The sequence below is a fragment of the Schistocerca serialis genome, chromosome 5, assembly GCF_023864345.2.
Source record: "Schistocerca serialis cubense isolate TAMUIC-IGC-003099 chromosome 5, iqSchSeri2.2, whole genome shotgun sequence".
Classification (NCBI taxonomy): domain Eukaryota; kingdom Metazoa; phylum Arthropoda; class Insecta; order Orthoptera; family Acrididae; genus Schistocerca; species Schistocerca serialis.
Window position 1 is genome coordinate 143018150 of NC_064642.1, and position 14630 is coordinate 143032779.

The window sequence follows — 14630 nt, forward strand, 5'->3', positions numbered from 1 at the left end:
CCAGCTGGTGTTGCTCAGGCAGCGGAGAGCATTGAGGTGCTGCCAACACTTCCGTTTAAGCTGACGAAGATGAGGAAGCAAAGTCAAACGAGCATCGAAAATCAGACCTACGAAACAATATGTCTCCACTACAGTGAGTGGATTGTCATTAAGGTAAAGTGCTGGCTCTGGATGTACGGTATGACACCGACAGAAATGCATGACACCAGTCTTCATGGCAGAAAACTGGAAGTCATGGGCTAGAGCCCATGACTGCACCTTGTGGATGGCTCCCTGTAGGCGACGCTCAGCAACACCAGTGCTGGAGCAGCAGTACGAAATGAAGAAGTCGTCTGCAAACAGAGAAGGGAGACAAAGGGCCCGACAGCTGCTGCTAGACCGTTAATGGCCACTAAAAATAGAGAGACACTCAATACAGAGCACTGCAGGACTCCGTTCTGGATATGGATGGAAATATGGGAGGCACCAACTTGGACATGGAAAGTGCGGAGTGACAGGAAGTTTTGGATAAAAATTGGGAGCGGACGCCGGAGACACCACTCCTACAATGTGGTGAGGATATGATGTCACCAGGTTGTGTCATATGCTTTATGCAAGTCAAAAAAGACGGCAACGAGGTGTTGGCGTCTAGAAAAGGCTGTTCGGATGGTAGACTCAAGGGACATAAGATTATCAGTGGTAGAGCGACCCTAGCGGAAGCCACCCTGACATGGAGCCGGTAGGTCACATGACTCCAGGACCCAACCCAACTGCCGACACACCATACGTTCCAGCAACTTACAAAGAACATTGGTGAGGCTAATGGACCGACAGCTATCCACATCAAGCGGGTTTTTACCAGGATTGAACACTGGAACGATGGTGCTCTCCCACCGTTGCGATGGAAAGATGCCATCACACCAGATCCGGTTGAAGATGATGAGGATATATCGCTTGTAGTCAGGCGATAGATGTTTAATCAACTGGCTGTGGATCAGATCAGACCCAGGAGCTGTGTCAGGGCAATGTGCAAGGGCACTCAAGAGCACCCACTCTGTAAATGGGGTGTTATAGGATTCAATGCAACGTGTAGTGAATGAGAGGATGTTCCCTTCCAGCCACCATCTGAGTGTGCGACGGGCTGGGAGGTAATTCTCCGATGCAGAGGCCCAAGCAAAGTGCTCGGCAATCATATTTGCATTGGTAGATAACACGCCATTTATGGTAACACTGGGAACACCTGTTGGGGGTCTGGTACTTGAAAAGACGTTTGATCTTTGCCCAGACTTGGGAAGGTGACGTATGGCACCCAATGGTCGAGACATATCCCTCTCAACACTCCTACTTCCGTTGTTTGATGAATACATCGATGTTACCGTGTGGGGGAGATTCAACGCGAAATGTGTGTGTATTTTTAACAGTGGTATATCGGTCTTTGATGTATACACTGATTGCAGCTATAGCCATGTGAAAATGACCAAAAGGTTGAAATGGCAATAGTGGATATTGTAATAAATGTGCAGTCAAAGGCGTAAGAGTGAATTTCCATTTAAGAGGTAACTAACAAGGGAAACTCCCAACTGCACCCTCATCAGATTTAGTGGCAAGTTGGCCCATTGGACAGCCCATAAAAACTGAACACAGATCAAACATGAAAACGAGAAGAAGGTGTGCTGAACTGTGGAAAACAGAAGAAAAATAGAAACAGGAATGTTACAAATTTAATATGTGCAATATTGACCAATATTAATGAGATTTGAGTCATGGTCATCCAATCTAGTCATGGTGTTAAGACTGCGAAAGGGGAGATCCAGGTTGAAATCTCCTTAGTGCCCAACACCAACTCCCCCCCCCCCCCTTTTTTCACGAAATTATGAACTTCCCATCCGGTCATTGACGTGTCTGTTCACTGTATTAAAATTTGTGTATGTGTCATGGCATAATGTCCGTTTGCAACAGCGATGTGTACGGTGGGACCTTCAGATGTATGTAACTCCTGTTTCTTTTACACAGGTGCCACATGTTATGCCTCTTGTGTTCTGTTTTAGAAGTTTTGACACTAATTCCACTGCTGTAACATAGTTCACGCCCGTTTATTAGCTGTTTTTATTTCTGTGATAGAGCTACGAGGCGTCTCACCTGCTCTCACTATTCATCAAAGGATATGAGTCATGAGGTAAGAATATATTACCGTTGCAACTAAATGTGATGACTACGGAGGAGAGGTGAGATGCCGCATAGACCTCTCACAGAAATAAAAACAACAAATAAACGGGTCTGGATCATGTTACAATGGTGCAATTCAAGTGTCAAAACTTTTAAAAAGGAATGCAGGAGGCACAACATGTGGTACCTGTGTAGAAGAAATAGGAGGTAATTATGTCTGGAGGTCCTTTTGTTACACATCGCGGTTGCAAATGGACATTATGCCACGACACATACTCAGATTTGAATACAACAAGCAGACACATCAATTACCAGACAGACAGTTCATAATTTTGTGAAAAAAAATTGGACACAAAGTAGATTTGAACCCAGATCTCCCCTTTCGCAGTCTAATACCCTGACCACACGATGATAGCCCAAGTTTTTCTTAAGCTGTCCAATGGGCCAACTTACCACTAAATTCGAGGGGAGTGCAACAGGGAGTTTCTCTTGTGCGAAGAGCCAACACCACTGCAGCTGACACTGAAGGACAAACTTAACAATTTGTGGATCACATAACTGCACTTTAGTTTTCTGGAATGTCAAGGAAATGCACTGTGTAGTTACATATTAACATAACATATTTTGAGGATTACTGTTGTGAAAGGTTTTTGTGTTGCATTTTAATGTTTGGTGTGAATGTCACTTTATATTGAGTTACGAGTATTGTTAAATATTTCCACGACACACTTGCAACTAAAAAGACAGGTTGTCTTCCATCTTTTCATACAAAGGCACAAATATTCCAACTAGTAAATACAGAACTGCGGGAGGCTTTGAGTACACTGTTACATGCGTTGGAAGTAAAAAAATAATTTTTGGGAGCAGTTGCAGGCTCCCCATCAAAATCTGGCCATATCTCAGACTTTAGTGCTTCTACAGATTTACCTGTTAAAGCACCAATCACAAGTTCCGTCACTAACTTTGTTGTTCTGGTAGTAGTACCTACAAATGCAGCACATGAAAAACCCACTGACAATTTTCATGTTTTCCTTCAGAATATTCATGGTGTGTGTGTGTGTGTGTGTGTGTGTGTGTGTGTGTGTGTGTGTGTGTGCGCACACGCACATAGCAGCGAATTTTAGCTAAACATCACACGACTGAAGTTCCCAGCAGATTCCAGGGCATATGTTGACTTACATGTAGTAAATTTATTATGGACCCTCGATTTTGAAACACTGGCCAGGGATTTAGTAGACTGCTATACCTAAAAAGGAGTGTCACTTTTTAGTGGAATAAGTTGTCTAACCTCTAACAAAAAAATGAAAATCGTTTTACAGTATATGTGAATCATAACTGGGCCATATCCTGTTGAACCAATGTTGTTTGTGACAAGAGATTTTATAATTAGGCTCTTCTTGACAAGGAAGAAGAGTGAACTGTTTACGAATTCATTAAGGGAATAGATCCTCATGTAGGCTTGGAAATTCAGTCCTCCTTTCAGCGCACGTTACAAGACAATATCTGTTTAGCAATGCTGCAACAGGTAGTTAATCAGTTTGTGGCTTGGCATAACAAAGAAACCGGAACCCTCTGTAAGAAAATGAAACACCTACAGTCATCCTTATGATGTCATTTACTGTAAAGCTACCAGTTTCAGTACTTCAGTGCACCATCTTCAGGCCTTAGGCGATGCTAAAAGGGTTAAGACCATCTGTATATATGAAGCATCAGTGGCCAATATAAGTCGTTTATGCTGACTACCTGTAATTGTGATGATGTCTCTCCAACCAGTTATGTTGGCCACTGGTACATCATGTATACAGATAGTGTTAACCCTTTTAGCATCAGCTAAGACCTGAAGATAGTGCACTGAAGTACTGAGAGTGATAGCATACAATAAATCATATCATAAGGACGGGTATAGGTCACATAAGTGAACGGCAGAAGTCCTCCAGACCTCCTATCGAAAGGATGGACATGCAAGACCCACCCCATGGTTTTAGAGCAAAGATTAGAATTGGCCATTGTGGACAGACTGGCCACTATTCCAATGAGTGCCGCATGCCATGCACCTATTGCTGAGACGTAGAACACGAGAAGGTGTTCCAGGCTTCTTAATGTCCAGGAGAGAAATAGAGGAGTAGTTTGGTAGCACAGAGGTAATGGCAGAGAAATCACAGCTTAAGGTCTTAGTATGGGAAACAGGTTGGGTGGTAGTGTGTAATGACCTCACACAATTCCCACAATGAGCACAATCCTAGAGAACTATCAGAGTATAAGAAAACTGCAGAAAATAATTTCTACTGAGACAGCTGGATGGTAGACAGATCAAGATATTAGTAAATACCAGGGCACATGTGAGATCAGGATTTAAGAATTAGGGTTGTCACTCAGTTCCACCAGTGGTTTTTGTAAGAATGCTGTTATCGCTACGGTCCTGCCAGATCATGCTGCACACTGGAGAAAAAAAAATTTGAGTCTGTCGCAGAGTTTCTACCAAAGAAAGGTCATGAATTTGGCCGGATTCTAGGAAATGACTTTCTAGTATGGTTCCAGGAAACTGTAGACCTGAATCACAAACTGTCCAGGTAAGTGAAGCAATACAGTCATTTGACAGAAACAGTACCATACAGACACAAGGAAACTGTGAGAGAGGATCCATCTTGCAGTTTATGGCACAAATGCACTAATTGATCCCATACGACTATCAGTTCAGGAACAAGAAGGGGATTCCAGTCAAAGTCCAGAAAGCAAGAGGTACTAACAGTGATGGCTTGTGCAAAATCATACCAATGTGCTACAATGTGATGGCCTTAAGTCATTAAGGGGTCGTAATCTTAACTAAATGAATAAATTAATTTATATTAATGTTACATACATAAATTGAGCTGTCCAAATATATTTCATTTTATAATTAATAATTTAGCACTGCAAGGAATAAAATAAAATGGAATTATTAATCTGAGATCTGCAGGAATCGAACCTGGGTCGGCAAACTGCCAGTCTGGGATTTTGACCACTCACTCAAAATGCCATCATGACAGTGGTGGTTTAAAAATACCTCATACTATGCATACTAGCACAATACACTACAAGCAGTTTCAAAGTAGAAAAAAAAACTGGCCTTTTGAATTCAGTAATGTGTGACAAATGATGGACTTCAGATTAAATATCTGTTTGGAACATGCTCTGCCCTTTTTGAAACCACCTTGGCCATTCATTCACCTAATTACTCTTCAGTGTTGCTTCTACTCTGTTTATATAATCTTGAAGAATATGTTGTATGCAACTCGTCGCAGAAAAAAAAAAAATTTCAATAACTTCTTCAATTTCTTTGATAGTTGGGGGTAAACCTTAGTCTACATTTTCATGAGTGTGTGGCTGTTCAAGCTTATGGTTTGGCTGTGGACAATTAAGAAGCTGATTATAATATTTTACAAGTATTTCAAAATCTTCAGTGTTATTTAAGCCAAACTGGTGAGGCTTGTCCCATGCCCTTCTGTTGTTAGATTTACATTTGACGTATATCTATCTACAATGAAAGTTTGATTTTATGATATTTCTTGTAAGTTTGTTCACAAATGCCAGTATGCTTAGGTTTTGTCTTGCTGTAGCAGGTGGAAACTTGACATAGCAAAATCTGTCCTTTTAATAGATTTTACTGTGAAGGTCATACTACGTATTACATACATTCATAAAAATCTGAAAGACACCTCAAAATCACACCTCAAAGGATAAAATGCCACCATAAGAAGTGTGTTGACAATAGTGAAAGTACACAGAAAAGTTACAACTATTTTGTCAGATTGTGACTGTTGGGCATTGGTGCCATGAGTTGAAGTGTGTGACAAAAATTACAGTGGGAAAAGTGTTCCTGCACCTGGGCAATGTGCCGACTGACCCATCAGGCACTGTGATGGTTAAGTTGTGAAATAGCTCTCCACCTATGCTATCAACTGGAATTGGAACCACGACTTCTGTGTTACCAAAGTTCAAAAAATAGTATGCAGGAAAGAATTTTTCTCCAAATTAGGCAGTTATCTGTAATGTAAATGTGTATTATGTACTGTTGAAAACATTGTTCACCCCCCCCCCCCCCCCCCCCTTGGTGGATAAAGAAATCAGTATCTCATATCTCATATCTCATTGGATCAAATGCACTGAACTCAATGCGGATTATATAAATACAATTTTCTCTTTTAGATTATCTATGGAAATATTTTGCATTTGAAGCTGTGTAACTCCGTCTCTGTGTAATCTGACATACAGTATTGTAGTGAATTGAAAATTTTTGTGTAAATTCTAGAACCACTCAGCCTTCTACTGTAACAAACACACAATATTCTAGATACGAGACTGGGGTGGTAAAATCCTACCTACTGCGCGTCACATGTTTGTGTGTGCAGGTTAGAAATCAGTCGCGGGAAGAAAGTAGACACGGTGGTCGAACGACACAAACAAGTACCTGTCAGGCAATCCATAGAGGTTTTAGTGCATGTGTAAGAAAGAACCATCGAGTTTTTATGCCACTCTGTGCTTATTGTGTCATTGACTATTGTTATGTGAAACAAGAACAGTTGAGGAACTCTTGTAGACTCTTGACTCAGCCTTGGTAGAGGCAAGACTTATTTTCTGATTCATTTTAAGAAAGTCATGGTAGTCAAGCCAACTTTCTTTTAATTGTAACTCATTTTGTTTCTAATGTTCGACAGTACGAGGTACTTACAGAAAGTTGCATATGTATGTAGAAAGTGTGAATTATGCTGTGCATAAAAAGGAAAGTTTGTATGTCTACTTTCACACTTTAAGTCATTAGAATGTTAGAACATGGTGACCTGTGTGAACGGACCGAAAAAACAGGAATTTTCTGTCAAAAACGAGAAAAGAAGCTGTTGTGTGCTGCCATAGCAACCAAACATAATACTACAAAGGATTTACTCCGAGACATTGGAATATGTTCACGTACCCACTGAAGCAAAATTTGAAAGAAAAACAGTGAAGACACGAATTATTCACAACAATAAAAACAGCAAAGAAGATTTCGATGTATTTGTCTAGGAAGAAATACACATAGAATGCTTCAAGCACGAAGATCCAGTGCGGGGGGTATACAGCTCTCACACGATTCGCGGGGACGCAGACGCAGAAACCAACCTACATCTGACACCGCCGGCACCAGCTGCTGTTCACCGGTGCTGACCTGCCTCCACATCTGCTCACCTAGGCAAAGAGAATTCTACGACGGGTGAGCGCAAAACAACACTTAATTACTTTAGTGCAAACTGCTACCAGATACTGTTAAGAGAACTTTTATTGTGCAATTAGCATATTTAAAGTTGGTTTTAAATGCTTAAAAGAGCTAAAGCACATAAAAGTATGGAAAATCTACAACAGTTTGGGGAAACTCAAGACCCAGCTATGGCCATGAAAATTAGCAACGAAGTGCCTGACTGGGTTGAACTGATAAAATTAATCAAAGCTCAGAGTGCGACTCTAGGGTTGGTAAATTCTCAATTAAATGCTCAAAGTCTTAATTTAAACTCATTAGATTTGCAATTAAATACCCAGAGTGAAGCTTTAAATACCCAGAGTGAAGCTTTAAATACCCAGAGTGAAGCTTTAAATGCCCAGAGTGAAGCTTTAAATACCCAGAGTGAAGCTTTAAATACCCAGAGTGAAGCTTTAAATACCCAGAGTGAAGCTTTAAATACCCAGAGTGAAGCTTTAAATACCCAGAGTGAAGCTTTAAATACCCAGAGTGAAGCTTTAAATACCCAGAGTGAAGCTTTAAATACCCAGAGTGAAGCTTTAAATACCCAGAGGGAAACTCTAAATATTCAAACAACAAATTTGGGTTTGTTAAGTGCCAAGGTCGACTCTCAAAGTGAAGAATTTAGTAATCTGCGGGAAGGCATGGGCGCTTTGAAAACTGAGTTTGACGGAATAACAACTAAAGTAGAGAATTTAAAAGTAGATCTAAAAAATGAGTTGACAAACTCTTTGACTACACATAAAATACACACGTTTACTGACCTTAGTCAGAAACAGAATGTTAACTTTCAAGATTTGTCAAAAAGGTTAGAACTTAACATTGAGAACACACGTAATAACGTAGAATCCAAACTTATTGAAAAGTTGGGCTCTTTTGAAAACACGTACAATATTAAGTATAATGATGTAAGACATGAGTTGTATACTTTTCAAGAGAGTGTAGATAAGCAGAATGAGTTAATGCCAATCATTCAATCACAAATTACAGGTGTCAGTACACGGGTAGAAAATGTAGAAAGGAATTTCAAAGAGAAAATAGCTAACTCTGATATTATAAATGCAATTAGTTTGGAGGAACAATTTGGGGAAATTACATATCGAAAAGTTACTGAGAGAGTAACATCCGGGAATGTATTGCCTATTCCTTCTTCTGAAGAGTATGGACGACACGTGGAAAGTGGTTAAGCTTATCGAAGATAAAGTAGAAAAAAGGGTATCTTCACCTAATGTCGTATTAACTAGTGAAGCTGTGACTCATTGGGGAGCTAATTCAGGGTTACCTAGACAATTCCCTAAATTTAAGCTGGACGGAGATGTACATCAAACTCATTTCTTAAAAAGGTTTAACCAAGTATTACAAAAAAATTGGGAAGATTCAAAGAAGATCGAATTTGCTGTGGGGTATCTTCTAGGGGAAGCCTTAGAATGGGGTACAGTAAATATTGAGTGTGAAAGAAAAGTTAATATCAGATCCGTGGGACCCGAGCAGAGTCACCTATCCCCCAGGGGCCTTAACATTCTGAGTTAACAGGCAGAGTGACGACCGTCGGATCCCGAGTTGTTTTCAGTGTTTCTTCCAAAATAGTTTTCTTGCACCAAATTCCTTTAAAATCTAAAACTATCCTATAATCTCATTGCTTAAAAAACTGGATATGACCATAAAATAGAGAACAGCTTAAGAGAATCACAGAAAAACAGGTCATATCTAGACGAAATAAACTAAATAGAGTATTATATTTGTGGAAAATATAATAATATGTGACTAGTCGAACAATTGTGATACCATAGTGTATAGATTATCTACTTTGTATAGAGTATTTTATACCTTTTGTGAGAAGTGATGTAGATGGGAGGGTTTGTATAAATTTTGAAAGGGGTGGGTATTGTAGATAAGAGCAGGATTTACATGAACAGATACATCATGACTAACACAAAACACACAGCACACCTTTCAAATAACCCTTACAAACAAGTGTGCTTGATTCTTCATCATTTGCTGTTTCCATAGGGTTGTAGGATTTCCTTTGGGGATCTTGAGGGTGAAGGTGGGACAAGTCCATTCTGTAGGAGATGATTTAACACCAAACCTCCTCTGGCTTCTCACTCAAGTACCTGAGAGGTAGGGATCCTGAGGAAGGGGGGTGGGAAGGGTTTCCTGTCTTTGGGGCTATCTTCTTTCTCTTCTTCGAACCTAACAACCACATCTATTTTTTCCTTTCTTACTTCTCATCTTGAGGATCTGTCTATCTTTTCCCTCTTTCCATATTCACAAACTTCTATCACTGAAGTCCTTATTTCTGTGGTTACTAATAACCTACATCTTATCTTTAGATATGAAGGCTGAAGAACCAGACTACAGAAACACACATCCACAAATATACACTTCTACACAAACATTAAATTACATAAGACAAAGCCTGTCAAGATACGAGAACCGCCAGGGAAAAGAGGTGTACATAGGGAATCATGCGCACATATATGGGGAGTTATGATGGCTCTGCGTCAAATATACATAAGGAGAGGTGCCCATAAAATAATGAATGATTAGAAAGCAGTAATGAGTAATGGATAAATAAGAAAAAGGCATAAGCAATGTCAGTGCAATAAAAACTCTGATGAAATGAAGGATAGTGGGATGTAAGTAGTATACATAGACATAATATCCATTGAAAGTATAGAAGTTGATAAGTAGAGGAGGACTCTAGGGAGTGAATGATATAATTAAAGGATGAATGTGAAGTTTTAGATAGATTTATACCTTTACCAGCAGATACTTAATTACGATATACACTCCTGGAAATTGAAATAAGAACACCGTGAATTCATTGTCCCAGGAAGGGGAAACTTTATTGACACATTCCTGGGGTCAGATACATCACATGATCACACTGACAGAACCACAGGCACATCGACACAGGCAACAGAGCATGCACAATGTCGGCACTAGTACAGTGTATATCCACCTTTCGCAGCAATGCAGGCTGCTATTCTCCCATGGAGACGATCGTAGAGATGCTGGATGTAGTCCTGTGGAATGGCTTGCCATGCCATTTCCACCTGGCGCCTCAGTTGGACCAGCGTTCGTGCTGGACGTGCAGACCGCGTGAGACGACGCTTCATCCAGTCCCAAACATGCTCAATGGGGGACAGATCCGGAGATCTTGCTGGCCAGGGTAGTTGACTTACACCTTCTAGAGCACGTTGGGTGGCACGGGATACATGCGGACGTGCATTGTCCTGTTGGAACAGCAAGTTCCCTTGGCGGTCTAGGAATGGTAGAACGATGGGTTTGATGACGGTTTGGATGTACCGTGCACTATTCAGTGTCCCCTCGACGATCACCAGTGGTGTACGGCCAGTGTAGGAGATCGCTCCCCACACCATGATGCCGGGTGTTGGCCCTGTGTGCCTCGGTCGTATGCAGTCCTGATTGTGGCGCTCACCTGCACGGCGCCAAACACGCATACGACCATCATTGGCACCAAGGCAGAAGCGACTCTCATCGCTGAAGACGACACGTCTCCATTCGTCCCTCCATTCACGCCTGTCGCGACACCACTGGAGGCGGGCTGCACGATGTTGGGGCGTGAGCGGAAGACGGCCTAACGGTGTGCGAGACCGTAGCCCAGCTTCATGGAGACGGTTGCGAATGGTCCTCGCCGATACCCCAGGAGCAACAGTGTCCCTAATTTGGTGGGAAGTGGCGGTGCGGTCCCCTACGGCACTGCGTAGGATCCTACGGTCTTGGCGTGCATCCGTGCGTCGCTGCGGTCCGGTCCCAGGTCGACGGGCACGTGCACCTTCCGCCGACCACTGGCGACAACATCGATGTACTGTGGAGACCTCACGCCCCACGTGTTGAGCAATTCGGCGGTATGTCCACCCGGCCTCCCGCATGGCCACTATACGCCCTCGCTCAAAGTCCGTCAACTGTACATACGGTTCACGTCCACGCTGTCGCGGCATGCTACCAGTGTTAAAGACTGCGATGGAGCTCCGTATGCCACAGCAAACTGGCTGACACTGACGGCGGCGGTGCACAAATGCTGCGCAGCTAGCGCCATTCGACGGCCAACACCGCGGTTCCTGGTGTGTCCGCTGTGCCGTGCATGTGATCATTGCTTGTACAGCCCTCTCGCAGTGCCCGGAGCAAGTATGGTGGGTCTGACACACCAGTGTCAATGTGTTCTTTTTTCCATTTCCAGGAGTGTACATAGAAATGTATATTATGGTAATGAACCGTGAGGCCTACTCAGAAAGTATAAGGAGGGTGTACCCGGCAATCACTAAGTATAAAGGGCAGACTTAGCTATGTGGAGATAAAATTATCTGTGGCCTAAAAAAAAATGTTTTGTAAGAGGCGTACCTACCAGAACGGAAAACGTACATGCTCTCATAAGGTCAACACACAAGCAAGGAATAGGTGCTGATCCTAGGAGAAGGGGACAGTATCATGACAAAAGTCACAAATTTTATAGGAATTATTCTGGAAAGTGTAAATTCTATGAACGGACTAGCATTATTATCTTTCGTGGAAGTAAATGAGTGTCAAAAGAACACTTTCATTTGCCCACAGTTCTTCCAAGGTACAACTAATGAAAATAGTACATACCAGGAAAAAGGTAGTACAAAAAGATAAGAATAGAAAATAGATTACTCAAGTGTCATAAACCCCTGAAGTTTATGATTGAAAAAGGATACAAAGAAAAGAAAAAGTGTACCCACAATTACTAAATATTAGTAAAGCTGACTAAAACCACAAGTAAATGCTCACATCTTAATAAAGTAAAATAAGAAAGAGAATTGTTCCTGAAAGGAGAGATATGTATATAAACATACGTAAAAAATATACTGTTAAGATTTGGAATGTAATTATGACTGATATTACTTGCATAATGATTATGTATAAAGTATCGTGTGTTCGATCTGAGGAGGGGGAAACGTAGTGATTCAAGAATTTCTGTGTAAATTCTAGAACCACTCAGCCTACTACCATCTCGAACACACAATATTCTAGATACATATGTGGAATGGTAAAATTCTTCCTACTGCGTGTCACATGTTTGTGTGTGCAGGATTGAAATCAGTCGCAGGAAGAAAGTAGATGCAGCGGTCAAACGGCACTGACAAGTACTTGTCGGGCAATCCATAGAGGTTTTAGTGCATGTGCAAGGAAGAACCATGGAGTTTTTATGCCGCTCTGTGCTTATTGTGTCACTGACTATTGTTATGTGAAACAAGAACAGTTGAAGTAGACTCTTGGTAGAGGCGAGACATATTTTCTGATTCATTTTAAGAAAGTCATGGTAGTCAAGCCAACTTTCTTTTAACTGTAACTCATTTTGTTTCAAATTTCCGACAATACAAGGTACTTACAGAAAGTTGCATATTTATGTAGAAAGTGTGAATTATGTTGTGCATGAAAGTCAAATACATCGCTAACTGATGAAAAGGAAGGTTTGTATGTCTACTCATTTTATAAGCAGAAAGGGGCTTAAAAGTTCCTGTACCTAGCTCTATTCAACGGAGAAGAAGACGAGATTTTCCAGCAGCTGACTATCAAATAAAGAAGAAGGGCTGCAAAATTCCAAGTAAGTCACCTCATAAAGAAATGGAATGTGGTTTGTCGAAATAAATCAGTATAATCCAGACTCTCACTCACAATTTAAGTCATCAGAACATTAGATTATTCATTTTACTGTGTAAATACTTTTATACTATATATTTTAAAATTTTTATGAAATTTTTCTACATTATGATTTTACTAAGAATCAGTACTGAAGATGGGAAATTGAAGCAGTAACAGCTGTCAAATAGTCAAGAAGTCATTTCAGAACACAAATGCTATGCATACTGAGTACTTTCCACATTTGCTCACCAAAAATATTGTTGTATGTGAGTACTGTGATAGAAAAAAAGGTTTTATATTTAATATGTAAATCCCTAATAGTACTAAGGTTGAAAAAAATGGAGAAAAACAATGAAAAATTGCATACCCATTAAAAAAAGAGAGAAAAGTAATTAAAAGACTGCATTCCCTTTGAAGAAGCAGACAGAAATGTATTTACAGCATATTAAATGTAAACTGTTAATCAAAAAATTAAAATTTTGCTTAGTGCGTGTGTGCCCACCTGAAAGTATGGGCTACAAGCAGAGAGAACTACTCTGTGAGCCTGGAGATGCTTGCCCTCAGCAGCTAGTGTCACATCCACCAGAGATTCCGTGCTTAGTAGATGTGTGAAAACCGAGATAAAATTTGGCTGGTGATTATTCCATCGAAGGCAAAACTGCTGCACAGCCATTGCCGCTCTGACCTAGGGAAAAAAAAAAAACACAATGGTTTTTATTTTCATAGCTTTCAGAGACACAAATAATAGTAACCCAATTCTTCTATTTGATAAAGAAGTATAAGACAAAACAAAAAATTATTTATATTTGATAAAAGACACATAAGAGACAAAGAAGAGAGAATGAACATGGAAACTGGCTTCAATTTCCCATTTGTTTCTCAAAATGAAACATGTAACAGTGACACACACCACAGGCCACAACACATTTAAACCCTCAACTGTGCTCTACAAGCTGGGCTCAGGATACACTGCACAGGCGGCAAAATTCTGGATGCTCTACAACATGTATTTAGAGTTGTATATCAGCCACAAGGCTCACATTACCCAGTGTAAGCAATATCCAACATTTGTCGATGGCATTTCTGTTCTACGAAACAATTATTTCATCAGGTAGTATACACGTTGTTCAGAGCCAGGAGAATATATGTAACACATCACGCATGTCTCTGCATGATGAAGGAATTGGAAGATTATTAAATTAAAATGCTTATAATTGGTCTAGTAGTGGAGAACACAGTGATGACGAGGACCTTAACGACGGTGATACAAAAATGTCAAGTGGCAAAGGTGATGTTGAAATGCTGACTGCTGACTGTGGTTCTATGAGAACGTGGTCTGTTAACTGTAGTGCAGGCAGGGATAAATTTGCATTTACAGGGACAATGGATGCAAAAAATTGTTTTGCAAGTTTTCTGAATCCACATGATACTTTCATTTTCATGATAGGTTGTTAACAAAGATAAGTAGTGAGATGAACAAGTATGCTGAACAATTTGTAAGGCCCTACGAGTACAGGCTGAAACAACAACTGTGTGTGCATAAATTGGTACCAACAAACAAAAGAGAATTGTATTCTCTGTTCGAAGTCAAAGTTCAGAAACC

The 14630-nt window shown here is 40.7% G+C and overlaps 1 protein-coding gene across 2 annotated transcripts in view; it reads right to left on the bottom strand.

The window, feature by feature from the left end:
* LOC126481638 (protein tramtrack, alpha isoform) overlaps positions 1-14630 on the bottom strand; it is a 307056-nt gene that overhangs the window by 247643 nt on the left and 44783 nt on the right. For both annotated transcript variants that reach the window (XM_050105536.1, XM_050105537.1), the window contains exon 2: positions 13530-13712. In XM_050105536.1, coding sequence (XP_049961493.1) covers positions 13530-13700 — 171 coding nt within the window. In that variant the 5' untranslated portion in view covers positions 13701-13712. The remainder of the gene's footprint in view (positions 1-13529; positions 13713-14630) is intronic.